Source organism: Catharus ustulatus, chromosome 1 (assembly GCF_009819885.2).
Source record: "Catharus ustulatus isolate bCatUst1 chromosome 1, bCatUst1.pri.v2, whole genome shotgun sequence".
Classification (NCBI taxonomy): domain Eukaryota; kingdom Metazoa; phylum Chordata; class Aves; order Passeriformes; family Turdidae; genus Catharus; species Catharus ustulatus.
In genome coordinates this window covers 47,649,966-47,670,573 of record NC_046221.1, presented here as the reverse complement: position 1 = coordinate 47,670,573, position 20,608 = coordinate 47,649,966, and the positions used below count along the sequence as shown (strand labels likewise).

General features: G+C 41.5%; 1 protein-coding gene across 3 annotated transcripts; it reads left to right on the top strand.

Moving 5' to 3' along the window:
• The first annotated feature begins 1,709 nt into the window (after positions 1-1,709).
• LZTFL1 (leucine zipper transcription factor like 1) lies at positions 1,710-13,015 on the top strand. 3 transcript variants are annotated; one of them, XM_033075211.1, is made up of 10 exons: positions 1,710-1,800; positions 3,744-3,868; positions 4,324-4,518; positions 5,034-5,094; positions 5,830-5,898; positions 7,233-7,298; positions 7,435-7,512; positions 10,700-10,873; positions 11,356-11,459; positions 12,046-13,015. In XM_033075211.1, exons 1-10 carry the CDS (start codon positions 1,798-1,800, stop codon positions 12,062-12,064), a joined length of 894 nt encoding a protein of 297 aa, XP_032931102.1. In that variant the 5' UTR covers positions 1,710-1,797; the 3' UTR covers positions 12,065-13,015. The 3 variants fall into 3 exon arrangements, with proteins under 3 accessions (XP_032931102.1, XP_032931094.1, XP_032931111.1); XM_033075203.2 differs by lacking the exon at positions 1,710-1,800 and adding an exon at positions 1,840-2,365; XM_033075220.2 differs by lacking the exon at positions 1,710-1,800 and adding an exon at positions 2,377-3,073.
• The last annotated feature ends 7,593 nt before the right edge of the window (positions 13,016-20,608 follow it).

Below are 20,608 nucleotides of genomic sequence, written 5' to 3'. Positions count from 1 at the left end.
TCCTGAGTCTCCTGCCTTGAAGGTAGACTCCACCTGTGACTCGTGTTTACTGAAACAGATTTGGAAGGAGTCAGGCTTTATCTGTCTCAAAAGTTGATCCAGATGATTTTGATGGAATTTTGTCACTTGTTCCTGGTTGTGTCTAAGTAAACAGAAATTAGGTTAGATTTGCCACCAATACAGCTGCCTACTCAAAATCACCCATTAGCCCTAAACTGGTCACTGCTGCTTTTAGGGCCATTAGTTAATGGAAATGCGGGCTGTAGTCAGAAAGACAAATATAATGTTGAGGAATGGAAATTGCAATGGATCCCATTTTTCCCTTACAAACTGTGGAAGAAGGGCACCTTTTCTTTGGGGCTACTCTGCTCTGGAAAATGCCTGGATGGAACAGCTGCCCAAGTGCAGCAGGCCTTCTGCCTGTGTGTGTTGGAAACAACCTTTTCCCAGCTTGCTGCTTCCTGGTCTGTTAGCCATTTAGCTGTGTCATTCCGGTGCTCTGCTTTCACAGCTTGTCTAGATATAGAAGGTGATACGGACTGTTGAAGTGTCCACTGGTGTCATGGGAGAAGGCCATTACATCCCTTCTTCCCGTTTGTAATGGGACAGATTCAATGATCAACATTTCTTCTGTCTGGTTCACTAATATTGCATCTCTTCTGTGACAGATCTGGTCTCCTTCTGCAGGCCTTGAGGACAAATTAATGGACAAAATCCGTACTTATAGTGTTTACTTACTTTTACTGTCTTTACTTACACTGGAAAATCCCAAGCTCTGTCAACATTACTTTCATCCTCTCCTTAGGTGCAATCAGGGTTCAATACAGCTGGGCCACCTGCAATGGGTTAGACTTTTTCCATACACTCAGCTGATGGATGCCAGGCTATTCTTATGCATTTTATAAAGTTTTTGGGTGACCCAGGTGAAAGATTGTGGTGACAGTTACCCTATCTGGAGTACTGCAGCCAGCTCTGCAGTGTCCAGCACAGGAAAGACATGGACCTGTTGGAGTGAGTTCAGAGAAGGGCCATCAAGATGATTAGAGGGATGGAGCACCTCTCCTATGAGGAAAGGCTGAGAGAATTGGGGTTACTCAGCCTGGAGAAGGCTTTGGGGTGTCCTAATTATGGCCTTCCAGTACCTAAAGGGTGCCTACATATTCTTGTAATGACTGGACAAGGGAGAACCAGTTCAGACTGAAAGAAAGTAGATTTAGATTAGTTATTAGGAAAATATTCTTCACTGTGAGGGTGATGAGGCACTGGAACAGGTTGCACAGAGAAGCTGTGGATACCCCAATCCTGGGAGTGTTCAACCCGGCTTGGATGGGGCTTTGAGTAACTTGGTCTAGTGAAAGGTGTCCCTGCCCATGCCAGGGGGGGCAATTAGATGATCTTTAAGGTCCCTGTCAACCCAAACCATTCTGTGGTTTTGAGTTGTCCTGCTGACGTGCTAATGCTTTGCAAAAATCCGTGTTTAGTGAAAAAGCCTTTGGAAAAAAAATTTAGGTGGTGTAAATAAACGTGGGATATTTCCCATCGCGCCTAACTGCCTCTACCGCTTCAGCAGCTCACTACTATACAGCAGAGTTTTCCAAATTGCACCTGAGCACGTAGGAAATACAAAGGTAAAAAAATCCTTAAAAATAGAAAGCGTCTTTTTTATCTGGTTCCGCCACACGCGGGTCACGTGCGCGCACCGCCGCCAATCGAAGCGCGCCGCGGGAGCTCGCGAGGCTTCGGTCTCCATGGCAACGCTGAGCCCGCAGGCTTCCTAGCGCCGGCGGAGCGGCCGCCATGGTGAGTAGCGGGGAGGGGTCCGCCGCCCGGCATTCCCGCTTCATCCCGGCATGGAGGCACTGCGCGTCGGGCGGCCGGCCCGCAGGTGGGGCAGGGGTCTGTCGTCATGCGGGAGCCGCTCGGGGCAGCTGCGGCCGCCACCTGCCCTCCTGGACGTCCCTGCCATCCCTGCGGAGACTTCCAGGGCTTGGGATTTTTGCGGGATCCAGTGGCCCGGTGGCTTATCTACGAATCAGCGTGGCTGACTCGGAAATCACGAGTGACCTGTGTTTATGTGTTTATTTACTAGTATAATTTCCTTTCTGTCTGTAATGAATAGAAGCTTTTCAACTAAAAAAACCCCTCCAGCAGCAGCAAAGAAGACTTTAATTTAGCTTTTCATATGATCCCTCATCTGCCGTATATGGGACTTGGTGGGCAACATCGGGCTTGCAGCCACATCATTAAGAGCTGGTTTTATTTAGTGCTGGTGCTGCTTCCTCGCCTGCATTTATTTTCCAGTGTATTGATTGTTCATCCAGGTATCCCAGGATTGCATTGTCACTGGAGCTTCCCTAAAGACAAGGTGATCAGATGAACTGTTTTGTCTGAGTTTCTACATTGCTGTCTCTTCCCAACCATGCTAACATCATCAGCCATGCTAACAAAATACATCGGGGTAAATTAAATGGACCTGCCTTTGCATCAGCTCTCCGGGGAGTGTGGTGATAAACTCCTACTCCTGCCCTGTTGTACCTCCTTGTCACTCTTGCTACCTGCATGAGCAATTGCCCGTGCCAATAATCTTTGAAATAGAGGCATGCATAAAAGGGCTACTTAGCCAGGCCTAAAATTGCTTCCTTCTTAATTTGTCCTTGCAGTATTTGTTTCTGGGCAATAGGCTGTTGAGAAACAAATTCAGATTATCACTTACGATCTCCTTCTTCATCAAAAACAGCATGGCCAGCAGGTCAAGGGAAGTGATTCCCCCTTATGCTCTCATGAGACCCCATCTGGAATGCTGCATACAGTTCTGGTGTTTCCAGCATAGGAAGGATGTGGAAGTGTTGGAGCAAGTCCAGAGGAAGGACATGAAGCTGACTAGAGCACTGGAGCACTTTCCCTATGAAAACAGACAAGTTGGGAGTGTTTAGCCTGGAGAAGAGAAGATTGTGGAGAGACCTCATAGCAACCTTCCAGTATCTGGAGGAGGCCTACAAGGAAGCCAGAGAGGGACTCTTCGTCAGGAACTGCAGTGATAGGACAAGGAGTAATGGGCACTAATTGAAAGAGAGTAGGTTTTGATTAGATATACAGAAAAAATATCTTTATTGTGAGGATGGTGAGGCACAGCAACAGATTGCCCAGGGAAATGATGGATGCCCCATCCCTGCCAGTGTTCAAAGCTAGGTTGGATGGAGCTCTGAATAACCTGGTCAAGTGGGAGGTGTCCTTACCCATGGCAGGGAGTTGGAACTAGATTGGAACTAGATAATGTTTATGATCCCTTCCAACACAAACATTCTGTGATTCTATGATTCTGTGACACGTCTCAAGAATTTACATAAAAAGTAACAAACGGCATACTTTTCCTCCAGGGTTTTTTGTTAGTATATCTATGGAAGATACATCATTCAGCTATATTATGCGTGTGTAATGTAATACCAAGATATATTTATCTAAGAGCTTCCTCTCCTCTACAGATCCTCTGATTGTCTCTGTCTTTCTGATTTTGTATGACTTTTGAGGTCACTTGAGCCCTTGCTTCCAAGTATTGGAGCTTTCTCACCTGCTTATGAGAGGTGTATAGGGATTAGACCTATGAAAATATGATTGTTTTTCACCATGATAGTTGGCATGCTAACCCTGTGAAAGCAATCACAGAAGCTGGTTAGAAGGCAAGTATTCACAGTTATGCTCATTTTTCCTTATGTTTGTCTTTGTGCTTGTATCCTCCTCCACAGGCAGAGCTGGGTGTTAATGAGCACCACCAGAAGGAAGTGGTCAGCTACATGCGCTTTGCTCGTTTCAAGCGTGGCATGTGTCTCAAAACAGTGGATTCTTGTTTTCAGGACCTCAAGGACAGCAGGTGCTGTGTGGGGTGGTTCTGAGCAAGAGTAAAGCAAAATATGCTAGCAAGAGTGGCAGGTTTGAATACTTTATGGGGTGACTTTTTTCCATTTAGGTTTGTATGTTTCTTTTGTTTTCCAGAAGTTAGAAGTCAAATGCTCTTAAACCCAAGTTGGTTAAACTCTTAGGAATTACCATAGGTATTGACAGCATCACATTGCTTCATATCTTGCTTCTGATATGTAAATTCAATGCAAGGCTGTAGCTGAATTAATATTTGTGGTTTTAATGATTTAAAGAGAAAATTCAAATAAGAAAACTGATTAGTAATACTGTGGTCACCTAATAACGACTGACAGTGGATGTTTTTAGAAAATATTACATTGTATGAGTGGTACCTGTGTAGTGAGATCTCATAACAAGGCAGAATTGTTACCTTTGTCATACCTGATTCATCTTGACCTCTCTGTTTAGACTTGTTGAAGAGACCTTCACAGTTGACGAGGTGATAGACATGTTGGATGGACTGCAGAGTGTTGTACACAGTGAAGTGGAGTCAGAGCTCATAAATACAACTTATACCAACGTTTTACTTCTCCGGCAGCTCTTTTCACAGGCTGAGAAATGGTACCTGAAGTTACAGACAGACGTCTCTGACTTGGAGAATCGGTAACAGCTATTGGACTATACTTGCAACAATAAAAAAATTTCAAAATGTTGACTATTTACATTCTTTTCCTAACCATAGAAACCTATTACTTTACTATTGTATAAATGATAGGCTAGCTTCAATGTTTCCATCTATAAAATAGCAAGATACAAAGTGATTTCAAACTTATGAACAAGGTTTTTTATTAGTAATATTCTTACTTGAATTAATTATTTAAGGACAGGTGACTGAATTAAATTAAAAAGCTTTTGTTGTCTAGTTAGATTATATTTTAATTAAGGATACTAAATCTATTGTAAGGCGGGTGTCATGCCATTACATGACATGATCTGTTGCATTTGTGATATTTGAGTAGGGCTTCATCCTGTACTTCTAACAAGAATTTTACATGCAAGAAAAAGCATAGCACCAACCTGTTTCATGTGTTTCAAAATGTGTTTCATGGTGTAGCTCTTAGTAAAGAAATGCCTCCTTGTATTTTAATTTGATAAATAAATATTTTTTTTTTTTCAAGAGAATTATTGGACCAGGTTGCTGAGTTTGAGAAGTCAGAATATACATCTTCAAACAAGAAGGTAGGATTTTATTTTAATCAAATCATAATCAAATATCATGTAGAGTCATGACAGATGTTTAAAATCTTAGTATTGACTCTTTTGTGCATAAGAGAAAACCAAAACCCCATCCTTTTTTTACAAAACAGTCTTCTGAACTGTCCAAAAAGTCACATTTTGCATTTTGACACGAAGGCTGCCTCTGAATTGCCTTGACTGTTTCCAGATTGCCTGTTCTGCACTTCTGGAGTGTGCCTCACACACCTCAAGGTCAGCCAGACCAGGGACGTGTTGCAGCATTTGCTTCTGAGTTACCTTCCCCTGGCTCCTGGGGACATTCGCTTGTCCCAACATAAACTCAAGAGCTGAGAAGATCGCACAGTGCAGATATTACACTAGCTTGAGAGCATGAATATGATTGCACCTTATTTGGTTTGTAGCAAACCTTGCTCTTTGTCTTTTGGTTGCTGCAGGATTGTCAGTCTTCTCTAGAACCATGTTTGCAATATTTTATGTCTCTATGCAGTATCTTTGTTTAACTTAAGCTCAAAGTGAAATTCTTAACTTAGGAGACAAGGAAGGAGACAAAAATGATTTTTCATTTCAAAGAATGGACTTGAAATAAAAGGTTGCACATTTTCTTTGCAAAAGAAAGCTGAATTGACTATCAGTAGTTATTTTACAGGCTAAAAGAGTACTTTTCTTTTTCCTAGAAATCTGTATAAATTAATTTTTTCACCTTTATTATTTCTTTAGTCCACTGCAGATCCCATTAAACCAAAACTTGCTCCACTAAATGAAGGTGGGTCAGAGCTGCTAAACAAGGTAAGAACTTGACTGTTCGTGCAGTTGTGGTCAATGATCATTCTGCTTATGCAAGTGAACTAAATAACTGTACAGTAATATTTGTATAATGCATCTGTTACTATACAGACATCATGGTAACATATCCCAGAAGTAAAATACTAGTAAATTATTCAATATTGTAAAGCATAAGAAATTTACTGTGTGGTTATGGTCTCTAACATATATCTCAATATTGTCTCTTCTTTTGCCAGAACATTTTGGTCTTTGTAGTAATTTATTTTTCCATTTAATGGATTAAAATGGTAAATTAATTATATGCAGTTATCTGGTGCTTCAACGAAGAAATAAATTAAAATGTGTAGCTGGCTGAAATTACTAGGTTACTGAACATTTTCTGTATCACTCAAAGTCAATCTTATTAAATCCATTCTTTTTTGTTTTGTAAGTTGGTTAAATTGCTCCTGAAGAATTAGGCACGTAAAGAATTTGGAATTTACTGGCTTTGAAAACATCTGATTTCTCACTTGCTAAACATTTTCAGAGTTACAAAACATTTTGTAGTACTTAATATTATCAATAGTTTTTATTAGGTATTGTACTAATTTCATTCAACTGAACTTTTCTAAAATGTCACACTTGTTACAAAGTTTTATTTTCTGTCTTCTGTCCTGCATTCCCAAAATTATGTGTTGAGTCCAATGTCTGTCTCAAATTGCTGTTATTCACTACAATAATTAAAGCATTCAGTAATTCAGACTTGTATTTTGCTTATAGGTTAATGTAGTTCTCTTTCAAAAATAATTTCACAATCATAGCAGTTTTTCTTGAGGATCTATATTTATTGTTTTTTTTTTTTACCCAAATCATTCAAAGTTCATGTGGTGAATTGACTCTGATTGATAAAACACGGGTATTTCCTGTGACACAGAACAGAATATGCAGTAACCTGGTATTCATCCCTTTTGAAAAGGAACAGTGGATAAATTCTTACTTCCCTGTTGATTGAAAATATGAATTATGAGCAACAATGAGATTTGCATCCCTGAACGTGCAATTTTTAATCATAAATCTGGATACTAACAAGACACCATTCTCAATAATCTCAATTCAGTAAATTATGGTTTAAATGAACCCTATATGTTACAGTAGAATTGGAGACTTAAATTGCTTTCTCAGTGAGGCAAAAAACCAAAATAATGAATTCTTGAGTTCATATGAAGGCCATTTTTAAAGCATTTAGGCTTTCTTTGGCTTTCCTAAGTTATAAAGTGTATTTTGTTCTCTGAAATATTTGCAAAATGCAAAATGGCATGAGGGTGTTCACAAACATTTTCTTGTTCTTTAACCCAAAGACAGTTGCTCATCTCCAAGAAGAAAATGAAAAATTGAAGACCAGACTCAGGACCATAGAAACACAGGTAAATTCCCTGTAATCTTGGACACTTAATGTTGGTTATTTATTTTAAAATATTTAAATAAGAATCCCATGGCTGTTATTCTTATGTTTTCAGGTAAAATGTGTTTCTGAGGTTTTACATTTTCAATGTATTACAGGCTACAGCTGCCCTAGATGAGAAGTCCAAGCTGGAGAAGTCACTGAGGGATTTACAGATGATCCAAGGAGATCAGAAGGTAAATATAATTACAGTAATTTCACAATTACAAGCTGCACTGACTATAAGCCGCATCTCCGGGTGTCAGCAGCATTTTGTTCTTTGTCCATACATAAGCCGCACCTGATTATAAGCTGCTCTGTTGTTTACAGCGAGGACCCACATGCAACAAAGTTGCCAATTAGTAACAGAATTGCAGGATCACAGGATTTACTGGCTTGGCTCGGGCCATGCGGGCTTGGCCCGCTTGGGGCTGCCGACAGGGCCAGGTGGCCCAGCTTGGCGCTGCCGCTCGGCGGGGCCGCTCAGGGCCGGCTGCTGCTGCCACTGGGCTCGCTCGCTCCGGCCCGGTGCTGCCCCATGGTGGCAGGCAGGGACGGAGCCCGCCGGCACCCGCGGCGGTGGCGGCAGGAGGGGAAGGAGCCCCCCCGCTCCCGCAGTGGTGGTGGCAGGCGCGGATGGACCCTGCCTGTGACGGCGGTGGCAGGCCGGGGGCGGGAGCCCCCCAGCCTCCCCCCCGGGGCCAGCCCCCACCTCCCCTCCGAGCCGCAGGGATGGCAGCACAGAACCTCCCGCCTCTCCCCAAGGCTGCACTGCCTGAAGGAGGGAGCCCCCCACCTGCCCCCCCCATCCCGTGCTGCCAGCACGGAGCTTGCCTCTACCCGCTGCGCAACAAGAGTAACCAATTTGTAACAATTGCGCAATCCCAGGTTTTACTGGCAGGTGCTCGGCTCGGCGCCTCAGCTTCCACTTCCTGGTTTGGAAATTTCAGAAAATTTTTCACGTATTAGTCCCTCCTGACTGTAAGCTGCATTTGCGGGGTGGGAGCAAAATTTTAGTCAAAATGGTGTGCCTTATAATTGTGAAATTACTGTATATACCTCCTTCCCATTTAACGCAACTGTTGCCAGTACATCCAAAATCTTGGTCTGTATGGTGTGTTTCTTTTCTGGCAAATGCAAGAGTTTGAGTTAGTGTTGTTCCTGCTGACGCTGTTCCCACTGGTCTGTCAGTGAGCAGGTAATCCATAACATTAGCTGATGTTATGGCATGTATTCAGGAACAATCAGGAAATAGTATTTCAGAATTAATATTCCCAGGACTGTGTTAACAGACACAAATCTATGTCTGTTTCTTCATGAGAGAATGATACCTAACTTGGTTTTTAGAGCAACAATGAAACACTAATTCTTTTGCACGTTTGTCACTTGATATTGACATGAACAAACCAGACTTGCTGCTTCTTTGATTTTTTGTGGTTCTCCCTATATCAGCATACTGTTAAAAATGTTTCACCGTTTATTTTTATTACTTGATGTTCTTAATCTGTTTTGTAAATGAGGACTCCCAACATGGTGAGTTGCTGCTGGCAAAAAATGTAAGAAGCTGCAAGTCATGTTAACACTAATAAATCTGTTCAGGCCACCTTAGCGTTTTTCTAAGTTTCTACCTTTATTTGTCAATAATTAGAATTTTCCAAAGTTTGTTCATACGTAGTTGTATCTTAAATTTAAAATGTTTCCGTTCAGCCTTGCAATAAAACTAGAACACTTTAATTATTTTAAGTAATTGACTTTCAAATTCCTGCAGTATTTGCAGATTAGGAAGTAAGATTAGGAAGTAAGGTGCAAGATAATAAAACATTTCTATTTTAATTTTCATATTTTAATCCTGATTTCTTTTTATTTTGCTTTCTACTTGGTTTATGGTATGTACTTGGTTTTCTTAATATGTTAAAAGTTTACTTAGTAACTTCCAAAATTATATTCAATAATATTTTTAGTGACTTCCAAAATTATATTCAATAATATTTTTAATAGGGAACTTGCTTAATCAGTCATGGCAAATATTTTCTTTCTCTGTTTTGTTAATCTTTAAATTATTAATGTTTCAAAATACAGAAGGGGTGTATTAAAGCCTGGATAATACTGTTCATAGTGTTAAAAGATTGGAATTGAATCTCATTCTGCTTTTCTGGTTAAATATGAATTGACCTCACTGTCAGGGCTGCTGAGTATCTTCAGCTTTCATGTCCTAATTTGCACTCTGTAATCTGTCCCTTTCTCCCAGTTGCTCATAAAGCAGTAGATTTCAAACTCTTTGAACAAATAAATGACTGCCAAACCCCAATTGGTTCTTAAGGATCAACTCATCAGATTGATTTTTTAAAAATTAATAGATGGCTTCATACAGAAAGTGTGAGTCACAGTAACTGGGAATAACTCCCGGGAGTAACTGCTCTATTGCATCAGTTTAATTTGAGGATTTAGAATTTTTGTATAATTGACTTATGTCTTGGTTAGAAAATAACAACTAAAGCATACAAAATGTGTGTAGTGCTTTTCAACACTGCAACCTTGGACTCTGTCTCAGAATTCAAAATGAGCTTTTCTTCTATACAGGTACTACTATCAAGTGGTTTCCTATTCTCGAGTCTTAAGTTCCAGATAGAAAAATGAACAGGGATTTCCTAGGTTTTAGATTTTGTTGTTTTAAGGTGCTTCTGGTTCAGCCCCATCCTGAGTCATTACACTTTTGAGTTTGAAATTGAGCTTTAAATCCTGAGAATGGTTTGTGTTTGGTTTTTTGGTTTTATTTAAATGAAAATCAGTAGAACAGTTACATGATTATTATGTTTTATGACCCAGAACTGATGTTCAAATAAGTTTGAGTTGATCCTTCTCATAAGGAAACTGTAAAGTTGCTTCACAACTTGGAGCCTCTTTGTTTAAGACAGCTGGGAATGGCACAGTGTTGGTACCTGTCTGAGAGTGTGAGCCTTAACACCTGCAACCTTTCCTACCCGTACTACATGAACAGCTTTGGAAATGTTTCAGAAATACATTTTGGCATAGACATTCAGATCTTACTGTTTCTGTATGGCAAATAACTTCATGTAATATGATTCATCCTCTGGCTCTAACTAATTCTTAAAGTGGTGAAGTACAAAAACTTTAAATCTCATCTTAGCTGAGAAGACATTCCAACCATCTTTAAAAAGCATTTATTAACAATTTTTAAAGTTATAAATCAGTCCTTGCTCTTTTTTTTCACTTGAAGCACTTCTCATTTAGGTTTTACAGGAGTAATTTGTGCAGCATTATTAAAAATGAAGACATACTTACTTTGTGTAGAATTTTGCGCTTAAATTTTTAGTAATTTCTTCACTTGAATTTGACATATTTTAAATATTTCTTCTATTGAAGAATAATGCAAACCAGGATATCACTGAACTGGAGAATAAAGTGGCAGCTTTGAAATCCCAGTTTGAGAAGACTTTAAACGACACTACTGCAAACCAAAAATTCTTGGAAGAAGACTTGGTGACAACAAAACATGACTTACTGAAGGTTCAGGATCAACTATCCACAGCTGAAAAGGTTAGCATTTTATTGTAATGTGAAGATGAATTCCTTACTCATATTTTAACTGATTAGTAATTTAATAAGCACAAGCCACAGGATGCAGAGTTTACCAGTCCACACTTTTGCCCTTGTATTTTTTTATTTCAGTGGAAAAGCACATTATGCATAAAATAGCAAACCCACAATTAACTGCATGGTTATGACGAGATGAAAATTTAAAAATTGACTGTTGGTCTGGATATAAATTTTTAAATGAAAAGCATATTCCCAGTCTTCTGAAGACTTTTAGCCTCATTTTCTTAGAAAATGAAGTTCCTGGTTCTATGGCTGCCCCAGTAATCTCATTTCAATCTACCAACTGACTTTATCTAAATTTGAGTAAGTTACGGAAAACTAATATTGTCAAACTTGAAGAGGAAAAGCAAGTAGTTTTGGGTTTTTTTAAATTTTGTCTAGTCTTCATAATATGTAAATAATATGTTGATGTTATTATGTAGGAATTGGAGAAGAAATTTCAGCAAACAGCTGCCTATCGCAACATGAAAGAGATTCTCACCAAGAAGAATGAACAGATAAAGGATTTGCGTAGAAGACTTTCCAAGTAAGTGGTGCTGCCCTGTCTGTCCCAACAAGATCCTTGTTCTGGATAGATTGCAACACAAGACATGGATCCATGCTCTGCTCCCATTTTGTCTCTAAAACAGTCTGTACATTTTTCCTTAATAAGAACTTCTAATAGGCTATGCCCTGATTTTTGACAAACCAGTCCTTTGAATGCTTATTTCGTATGGTTGGAGCTAGTGTGTGCAACAGCAGCTGCCATGTAGCAAGTAATGAGAGAATTTGGTATGGAGAGGATACAGGATATTCTTGGCTGTGGTAGATAAGCCTCAGGTGCTACGCACCGAGAGACACATGGGAGATGTGTTGGTAATTATTTGGATTTGTGGGTAGGTCATTCCTTCATTCTACTATTTGGTAAACTAGCCAGTTTTAAAAGGAGAAAATAGTCTAAAAGTACATGCATTTGTCTGACTTAAGTCATACAGTAAACCTTTACAGAAATGTGTCACTCTTGAGTGTAATTTATTGCTTTGTTTTAATATTTTCTTTAGACACAAAATTTCTTTGGGGTATTTTCTAGCCTGTTTTAATTATTTTTCTATTTGTTCTTTTTTAATTCTCAGATATGAGTCAGAGGACTGAAATAGCAAAAAGCATCTGATCTATCAGACGTTGTCATGGAAAGAAAATGTAGATTGGTGTTACTTTTCAATAATGTTCATTTTGAATGGTGTATTCTTTGCTTCTAGTGTTTAAAATATTATTATTATTATTATTATTATTATTATTATTATTATTTTCATGCTGAAACTCTAACCTTACTTCCTTGTAAACCTACGATTTATAGGTATTAGTTTCTGCAGTCTTGTTTTTAATGGTTAACCATTTACATTCCTTGAGAAACAGCAAACAGGACCTTGTTGAAGAACTGAGAACATTCCCTACAAAAAAGTATATTTTTGTTAAAAAAAGGGGGAAAAAAGGCCAAAAATATATGCATTAGAGTTTTTGATGTCTTCAAGGTGGAAACTCCAGTTACTTCTGTGTAGTTAATGTAGTTATGAAGTGGCATTATATGTAAAAATTGCATCGGGGAAAGATTAGGAGGAACAAAAGAGAAGTGCTGATTCTGTAATGTTACTTCACATTGGGCATGTCATAGCAAAGTGTGGTCACTAGCATTTTTCTAGAGGGTGTTCATTAGATAATGACATAAATATGTTTTATAGCCAAAGTGCTTGATCCTTTCAAATAAAGATGTGCTTTTTCACTTGAATTGATTTAAAGCAAATTTGAACATCAGAAGACAGATTCTGACTTTGCTAGTATTCTTAATATTGAGATGATAATCTAAATATGCATAGGAAAGTTAGTGGAGCAACTTTTTTGGGAAATAAGTTATTTTAGATGTTTTCATATCCTTTCTTAATGTAACCTTACTAGAAAACAGCTTACTTCTCTCCAGTCTTCTGCTTGTAATTCTCTGCCTTTAATTTGCTTGTCAGTTCCCTAATAGAACATTCTACTTGTTATCTGTCTCTGTTCATATGTATCTTGTACTTTATTTCAAATAAAATACTACATTTTCAAACATTTAATCTTTAAGGAGCTGGGTTTTTTAATAGGAAAGTTTTGTATAGCTATTTTTTAAATATCTGTACGAATGGATGGCAGATCAGTAAAAAATCTTGCTAGAAATGAGAACACGTAAATGGCAGATTTGTGCTCAAAGCCATGTCACATCAAACAGCTGTAAAAGAAAGTACAGTAATTTCACAACTACAAGCCGCACCTGATTATAAGCCGCATCTCTGGGTGTCGGCAACCTTTAGCTCTTTGTCCATATGTAAGCCGCTCTGTCATTCGCAGCGAGGACCCGTGTGCAACAAAGTTGCCGGTTAGTAACAGAATCGTGGGAGTGCGGGGTTTACTGGCTCGGCTCGGTGCCATGCGGGCTTGGCCCGCTGGGGGCTGCTGATGGGGCCGAGTGAGCCAGCTCGGCGCTGCTGCTCGATGGGGCTGCTCGGGGCCAGCCGCCGCTGCCACCGGGCTCACTCGCCCCGGCCCGGTGCTGCCCTGTGGCAGTGGCAGGCGGGGACAGAGCCCCCCCGCCCACTCCTGCGGCAGCGGCCGGTGGGGATGGAGCCCCTCCGCCTGTTCCCGCGATGCCGGTGGGAGATGGGCACGGATTCTCCCCCACCTCTCCCCCGGGCCGCAGGGCCGGCAGCACAGAGCCCCTGTGTCTCCCCCAGGCCGTGGAGCCGGTGGCAGGGAGCCCCCCGCCTCCCCACCCTGCGCTGCTGGCACAGAACCCGCCTCCACCCGTGGCGCAACAGAGTAACCAATTTGTAACAATCGCGCAATCCCAGGTTTTACTGGCAGGTGCTCAGCTTGACACCTCGGCTTCCACTTCCTGGTTTGGAAATATCAGAAATGTTTTCATATGTTAGCCACTCCTGAGTGTAAGCCGCATTTCTGGGGTGGGATCAAAATTTTAGTCAAAATGGTGTGGCTTATAATGGTGAAATTACTGTACCAGTGACAGGGCTGAGGAGATACAGGGTGTTTCTGTTACAGAAACTGGCATTTAAGTATGTTTTCCTCAGGAGCTGCTTGAACTGAAACAGATCTTTTTTCCTCATTATTTCTTTAACAAGCAAAGCTGTTAAAATCGCTTAACTCAAATCTGCCATGCACTTGCAGTCCAAGTTCTTCTTTTTTCTGTAAGTTAAAATTTTCATGTTTTCTGTAAGTTCTCCTGTCTTTTGCCTCCCACTGGTTAAGTGAGGTTGATTTAAAATAAAGTCCCGTGCCTGTGGCAGGATATTATTGCTGTAGCACAATAGTAGTGTGTTATGGGGTAGTATCCTCCTCATGCAGTAACAGTTAAGATAATGAAAGATATTCTTTTGCCCCTCAGTACAGTCACTAAAATGTTAATAGGCATATACCAAAGAGCTTTATGACCTGAGTTTGCTCAGAACAACACGAGTAATTTCACAACTATAAGGCGCACCCTTTTGACTAAAATTTTGGCCCGAACCTGGAAGTGCGCCTTATAGTCTGGTGTGCCTTATATAAAATACAAAGTTGCGACATTTGCCACTCCGGAAGTGGGAGCCATGAGGGGGGGTGGCGCTGCGGGAGCGCCGAGCCATGAGGGGGACGGGAACGGGTGGCCCTGGCCCGGCAGGAGCCACGCGGAGGGGCAGGGAGCCGCCAGCCCCGGCCCGGCAGGAACGGCAAGGGGGGTCTGGGAGCCACTGGCCCCGGCCCAGCAGGAGCGGCAAGGGGGGGCTGGGAGCCAGCGGCCACAGCCCGGCAGGAGCGGGGCAGGGAGGCAGGGAGCCAGTGGCCCCAGCCTGGCAGAAACAGCGAGGTGGGGCCGGGAGCTGCCCGGCCCCGGCCCAGCAGGAGTGGCGCGTGGGAGGGAGAGAGGGAGCCGATGGCCACCCCGAGCCAACTCGGAAGTGCAAGCTGCAGCCACACCACGGCAGCCCTGAGCCGCCCCGGACTGCGGGCAGCCCCTGTTACTAATTTGTTACTTTGTTGCGCGTGGCACAGCTCCTCATTGCAAAAAAAAAAGTGCGCCTTATAGTCCAGTGTGCCTTATAGTTGTGAAATTGCTGTACTTATCTGGATGAATGTTGTGTGTTTTTTCTTCATAATAACACTCACTTTAATGAGATCAATTACTATTTTTAAATGGAAGATAAGGGGTGAACTCCTGCTGGTCTTCTTTTCTCATCGATCTTTGTCTCTAGAATATTGACTATGTGATCAGCCTTCATTATCTGCTTAGAAACCATCTCAGCAAGTAAGTACACTGTCAGCTTCAGTATATGGCTAGGTCTCAAGAAAATAAGTTGGCTGTAGACAAGCATTGTCACCCACATTGTTTTCTCCTCAAATGGATAAGGCAAATCTGGTAAAGAGCTGTGCAAAATTGAAACTCAGAGTGATTCCTGCCTTGCAGATTGCCAGTTTAGTGAGTGTGAGATCACTGTGATGCTCGCTTTTTGTGCTGCAGAATGGATAATTAAAAGTCTTGTGTGGAGTTCTTGATGAAAAATACATCATCTTTGACAGGTAATGTACCTGTCAAAGAAGACCTGGAGCATTATACTGTAGTGACTATTTTCTTGAGACGGGTACAATATTTTGAAGATGGAGATGCCATCTGAACCTCTCCTTACCCTGCCCAATGTTTCTAAAACTTCACTTCTTTCCACAACGTGAAAATTCTAATACTGCTTTTACCAGCCTTTGTTCCTTGTTCTGCTCCTATAGACATCATCCATTTCTTCTGCTTCCGTTGTTAATTCCCTAGTTATTCCTGAAGGGAATGTTTAATAAGAAAATTTCTGTATGACTGGCTGGTCTGCAGAAATCAGATCTCTTTCAGGCTGGTTGGGGTTTGGTTTTTGGATTTGTTTTGGTTTTTTTCTTGCGGACTGAAGAATAGGGGAATGAAATCTAGGCATCTCAGCTTTGCTAGTACTGACTTGAACAGCCAACACACAGCCCTATGCTCTAACAGTGACTGCAGTGGTTGTTTATAAAAGCACCAGTAGTCCTGCATGTTGCCATTTTAATGAGACCATATATTAACCAATGATCCTTAACTGTTCATAAAGTACTCATTAACCTGTTTTTCTCTTATGGCTAATAGCCATTTAAAAAAACAGTCCTAAGGTGAATACTAATATATACATTGACACTTAATCTGCAAGTGCACCTTTTTGTTTGATAGACTAATATTTAGAACAACTGAAATTTGCACATTTCCCACATACCTTGTTTTGGGAAACACATCTGCCAGGAGTTTAGATTTCAGTCCAGCCAAAACATTTGTAAGATTCCTTAGTTTGATTTCCCTTTTCTGGCATTATCAAAGACAAGTCTTGACTTCTGTGTGATATGAAATGCTGTGAAATCACAGGGGAAATCTTTACTGCCTGAGGAAGCAAATGTGAATCATGTTGGGATATCAGGTGGCTGAATGGATCAAGGTTAAAAGGTTTGATCTGGTCTAGAAGGATGTGCCTTCTAAAACATTTTGAAGTAATTTGAAGGTAAGTTTTTATATGGACAGGTAAGAATTGTTATTGCTATTGTTATTTTTGTAACTGACTTTGAGCAGAGAATGTTCCAAGGGAGTTACCCTATGATGGTTAATTCTGACAATGTCCCAGGGCAGGGGAAGTGTTGTCCCAGGATTCCTGCTGTGCTTTGGCTGCCTACAGACTCTCCCTGAAGACGTCTACATGTGCCCTCCTTAGCAGGGTCTCTTCTCGACCATATCCTGACACATTAGACCACTTAGAGTCAGCTCATCTCCAAATAAAGGTGGGTAGATCCATGTCATTCTATTTCAACAGAAATTTTTGTTCGTTAATTATTTTTAAATTATTATTTTTAGGAATTTGTTGTAGTGCCTTGAGGAGTCTGTGGTAAGTCATGATGATGCAGAGTGATCGGTGCAGGACTGTGGCAGGGCAGCTCACTACTGACAGCTGCTGGTGATTAAGAGAGCTACCCGGAGACCTCCCCAGACTCCAGGAAAGCTTTTACAGAAAAAATGGGAACTGGAACATGACAAGCAGAAGAACTGACTGAGTAATCCAGCTATCTTTTAGTGACATGCTAACTTCTGATTCTCATTTGACACAGGTCAATGACCTGGTGCAGTTCTACAAAATCCAAACATGTGCACCTTTATGGAGTGAGTACCCTAAAAAATGACAGGCAGAAGATGGATAGAGCTGTGATGCTGAGGAAAAGCAAGGAAAATAGAAAGTGTGGCTGCTTTCAGGCATGCTTTTCTTGGGAGGTTGCAGTAAAACGAAACAGTTTTAAGGATGATTAAGAGGCTGGAAATTACTTCAGGATACAGACCTTAAAGACATCATCTACAGTTCGGAACTAAGCAGCAAGTAGTAATGATAAATGATAAACTGGAAGGAATAATTGTAATACTGGTAAAACTGCTTAGAGGAGTAACTGTAATCTCCAATTACACATAGAGCAATTGCCTAACAGTTGTCATGGCCTATGAATTGTCAAAGATCTGGAAATCCAGACGGATTCTTTCTTTCTCCTAAGGTAAGGAAACAGGCATCTTAGGGTAGCAACTGTGACAACTGTGAACAGTGAATCCCAACAGAAAACCCATATGTGGAAACTGCTACTCCCTTGTCTGCATATCTACTTCCCTTGACAGCATCAGTAAATACATGCAGAGGCTATAGACACTCCCTGGCTTTGCTTTGATAGTAATTTGACACACTAACAGTGTTTGCATTTGGAAGCAAGTGCCTCCAGGAATTGAAGATACTAGAAACCAAAGCTGCGGACATTTTGTCCGCCTCTCACGTCTGGCAGATCAAGGAAGGCCCAGAGGTTTATTTTTAAATCTAAGGGGTATAGTGGTGTATGTTGGAGGTAGCGTAATAAAGGTCCGGGCTACCTTGTAGAATTTCTTCCCTTGTTTCCATGACTTTTTGCCAATCAAACTGTTAAGCTTCTCTCACACCCTGAAATCATGGTCCCCAACCTGTTGCTGGGACCCCAGATTCACTTTCTGTATTTGTTTTAGGTAGCTGGGAGAGGCATTTGGCTTTTATTGTACTGGCATCAAGAGACACTTGACCAGGGTTTTTAACTTATACCTTTGCCTAGGTACTTGAGGTTTTGCTCCAATGAGAAATTGGATTCTTTGCTTTGTTTATCAGCTTCTGACTAGGTTTATGTAGGGTAGTTCTCCTGGCAGTCCCATCCTTCCCTGATCTGCTGTGCAGATGAACCCCTGCCTTTCTCAACCACTCCACCAAACCCCACAACTCAAATTTGTTAGGTACTGGGAGAAAAAATCCTTTCTAATCCATCTTTAATATGAGCAGTGACATGATCAAAATTTCTTGCATATGTCTATTAGAGGCTTGTCTTTGTCCCTAAAGATAAAGCCCAAGCCCTTCCCTAAGCCAAATGAAAGCCGTCAAAGAAGATAAAATCATGAACAGCATCAGAAATAGCATATTGATAATCTGAGGTGTGTATAGAAAGTCCCACATCAAGAATTCCTAAGTGTTGTCTGTTTAAATACATTTAAATGTATTTAAAGCATGTGTCCCAAGGAGCCACTAGATGACAGGCACTTTGCTGGGTGCCTATGTGCATGACTGCCTTTAAAAAAAACACACAGTAGTCTGTGATCTGAGCTACTGATGAGACATTTCTGAGAGAGACAAGGATTCATCTCATTCCACCTAACTTCCTGATCTGGCCTGACCCAAGATGAGGACATCACACCTCTCTGCCTGCATGATCTCCTCCAGTCCATTAGTAAGCTAGTTTGAAATTTAATGGGAAGGAGGTACAGAACCAAGGAAATCTTTAACTTGATGATGCTCATCAGTAGGAGTAATCTATTCATACAGAAGCGTCCCAAGTGGTAGTGATGTGCTATTTTTTAAGGCTGTCCTGTCAGCAAATTACTTAATTCTGTAAGCTATTTATGCACATCATTTATAATAAATCCCACTTCCAAGGACAGGCATTTGACTTTTTAATAATTTGTGAAATTTTCGTGATGTGGGATGATGATGATGATTCTGGATTATACCCATGAGATGTATTGTCAGGGCTAGCTGGCATGTTGCAGTTCTGCAGGCAAGACAAGAACTGCATGGATGCTGCAAAAAAGTCACAAACTCCCTCAAAACTACAGGTGGCTTTGGCAAACTGATGGCAACTTGCATCTCTAACACCACTAAAATACACCCCAAAGAATGGATGCACTTATGGGAGATGTGCAAACCTCTTTCCATCAACTTTTTTAGCAGACAGAAAAATGATGTCCCACTTTGTGACTCTGATAATACAGGTGGCTGGTCAGCAGGTCCACCTGAGTGCTGCTGCTGCTGGGCCCAACTGCATGACACTGCAGTTCGGGCTCCTGTCCAAAGGCTCCAGGGTTGGAGTTCTCATCCATACCAACAGCTGGAGGCCTTGGCTCAGCAAGTGCCCAATGGGATGCTGGAGCAGCACACACAAAGTGGCAGGGAGCAAATTTTTGGCACTGGAGGGAATGAGACTGACAGCAGCGGAGTGATTCTTACTGGTAAAATGGTCCTGAAAGGTGCCCTGGAAAAAAAAAAAACAAAACCGTTTAAACAGAGGAAGGAAGCTGAGTCCTTGGAGTTGCTTAGCTACTTTTTATTGCTGCAGGCGCTGCTGGCAGCCTCCTTCACTGGGAGACCTGTCCAAAGTGGTTGAGCTCAATGTGTACCTTGGCAGGGGCCCAAAACCACGGGGTTCATGTTCAGACCTGTCACCTCAGTGTGCCTTCAGATGACCCAAAGGCTCCCTAGATCCTTCTGCCTCCACAATGGCCACAGATACCTTTTCCCACTGGCCTTTTTATTTGGTCCCTGCTGCTTGAAAGTATTTTAAAATGGCAACCCCTCAGAAAAGTTCACCTGCAGCAGTGGATTTTGAGCATGAAGGTAAGTGGAAAGATACTGGCTGTTTCACATTGTCACACACATGCAGAGTATGTAGAGGAAAGGCAGTATTCTGGGAGGGTCAAACGGGAGTGTTGTTAATTGTGCACCATACTGAGGACCTGCGTGGCTGATAGGACTGTTTCAAGGCTGCTTTTGGAACTGAGGAGTGTGCTGAGTTGGTTGAGGTGAGCACCAGGGCACAGTGAGGATTCTGTTTATTCTTTCCCTAAAAGCACTGATAGTCTCTAGACCCAGTCCTAATGGTGTGGGAACCCCTCTTCTGTGCAATCAAATTCAAGCTGGTGCCTCATGCACATGAATGCCACTCAGCAGGAATGGAGCCCTGTGGGGAAGGAGTGTCCCATTTCCAAAACCAAACTGCAGCCCCAGTGTTATTTCCTGATAGCTTCAAGTTGACATGTGAGTCAATAAAAATCCCTCAGCTCACATCCTTCCCAGAAATGCCAGTCAAAACCCAAGCAGCTATTCACCCAAAGTACCAATTTTATAGTTGTGTCTATAATCTATTTACCAGCATTCCTATTTCAGTATGTGCCTGTTAATAAGATTAGTAATTAAAAAGCTTGATAGGAATTGGCAAGCATAGCTCCTCCGCCTTTCCCTCCCCTCCAAGCCAGACTGGAGTGGAGTGTGAGGCACAGTTGGCAGAGTACCTGAG

What these genes read in the sequence shown, in the direction of transcription:
- LZTFL1 (XM_033075203.2), top strand. Translation starts at nt 2,183, where the DNA reads ATGATCCCTCATCTGCCGTATATGGGACTTGGTGGGCAACATCGGGCT. An exon ending in GGTCAGAGCTGCTAAACAAG is followed by an intron (nt 5,899 to 7,232) that starts GTAAGAACTTGA and finishes TTTAACCCAAAG; the next exon opens with ACAGTTGCTCATCTCCAAGA. An exon ending in TCAGGACCATAGAAACACAG is followed by an intron (nt 7,299 to 7,434) that starts GTAAATTCCCTG and finishes AATGTATTACAG; the next exon opens with GCTACAGCTGCCCTAGATGA.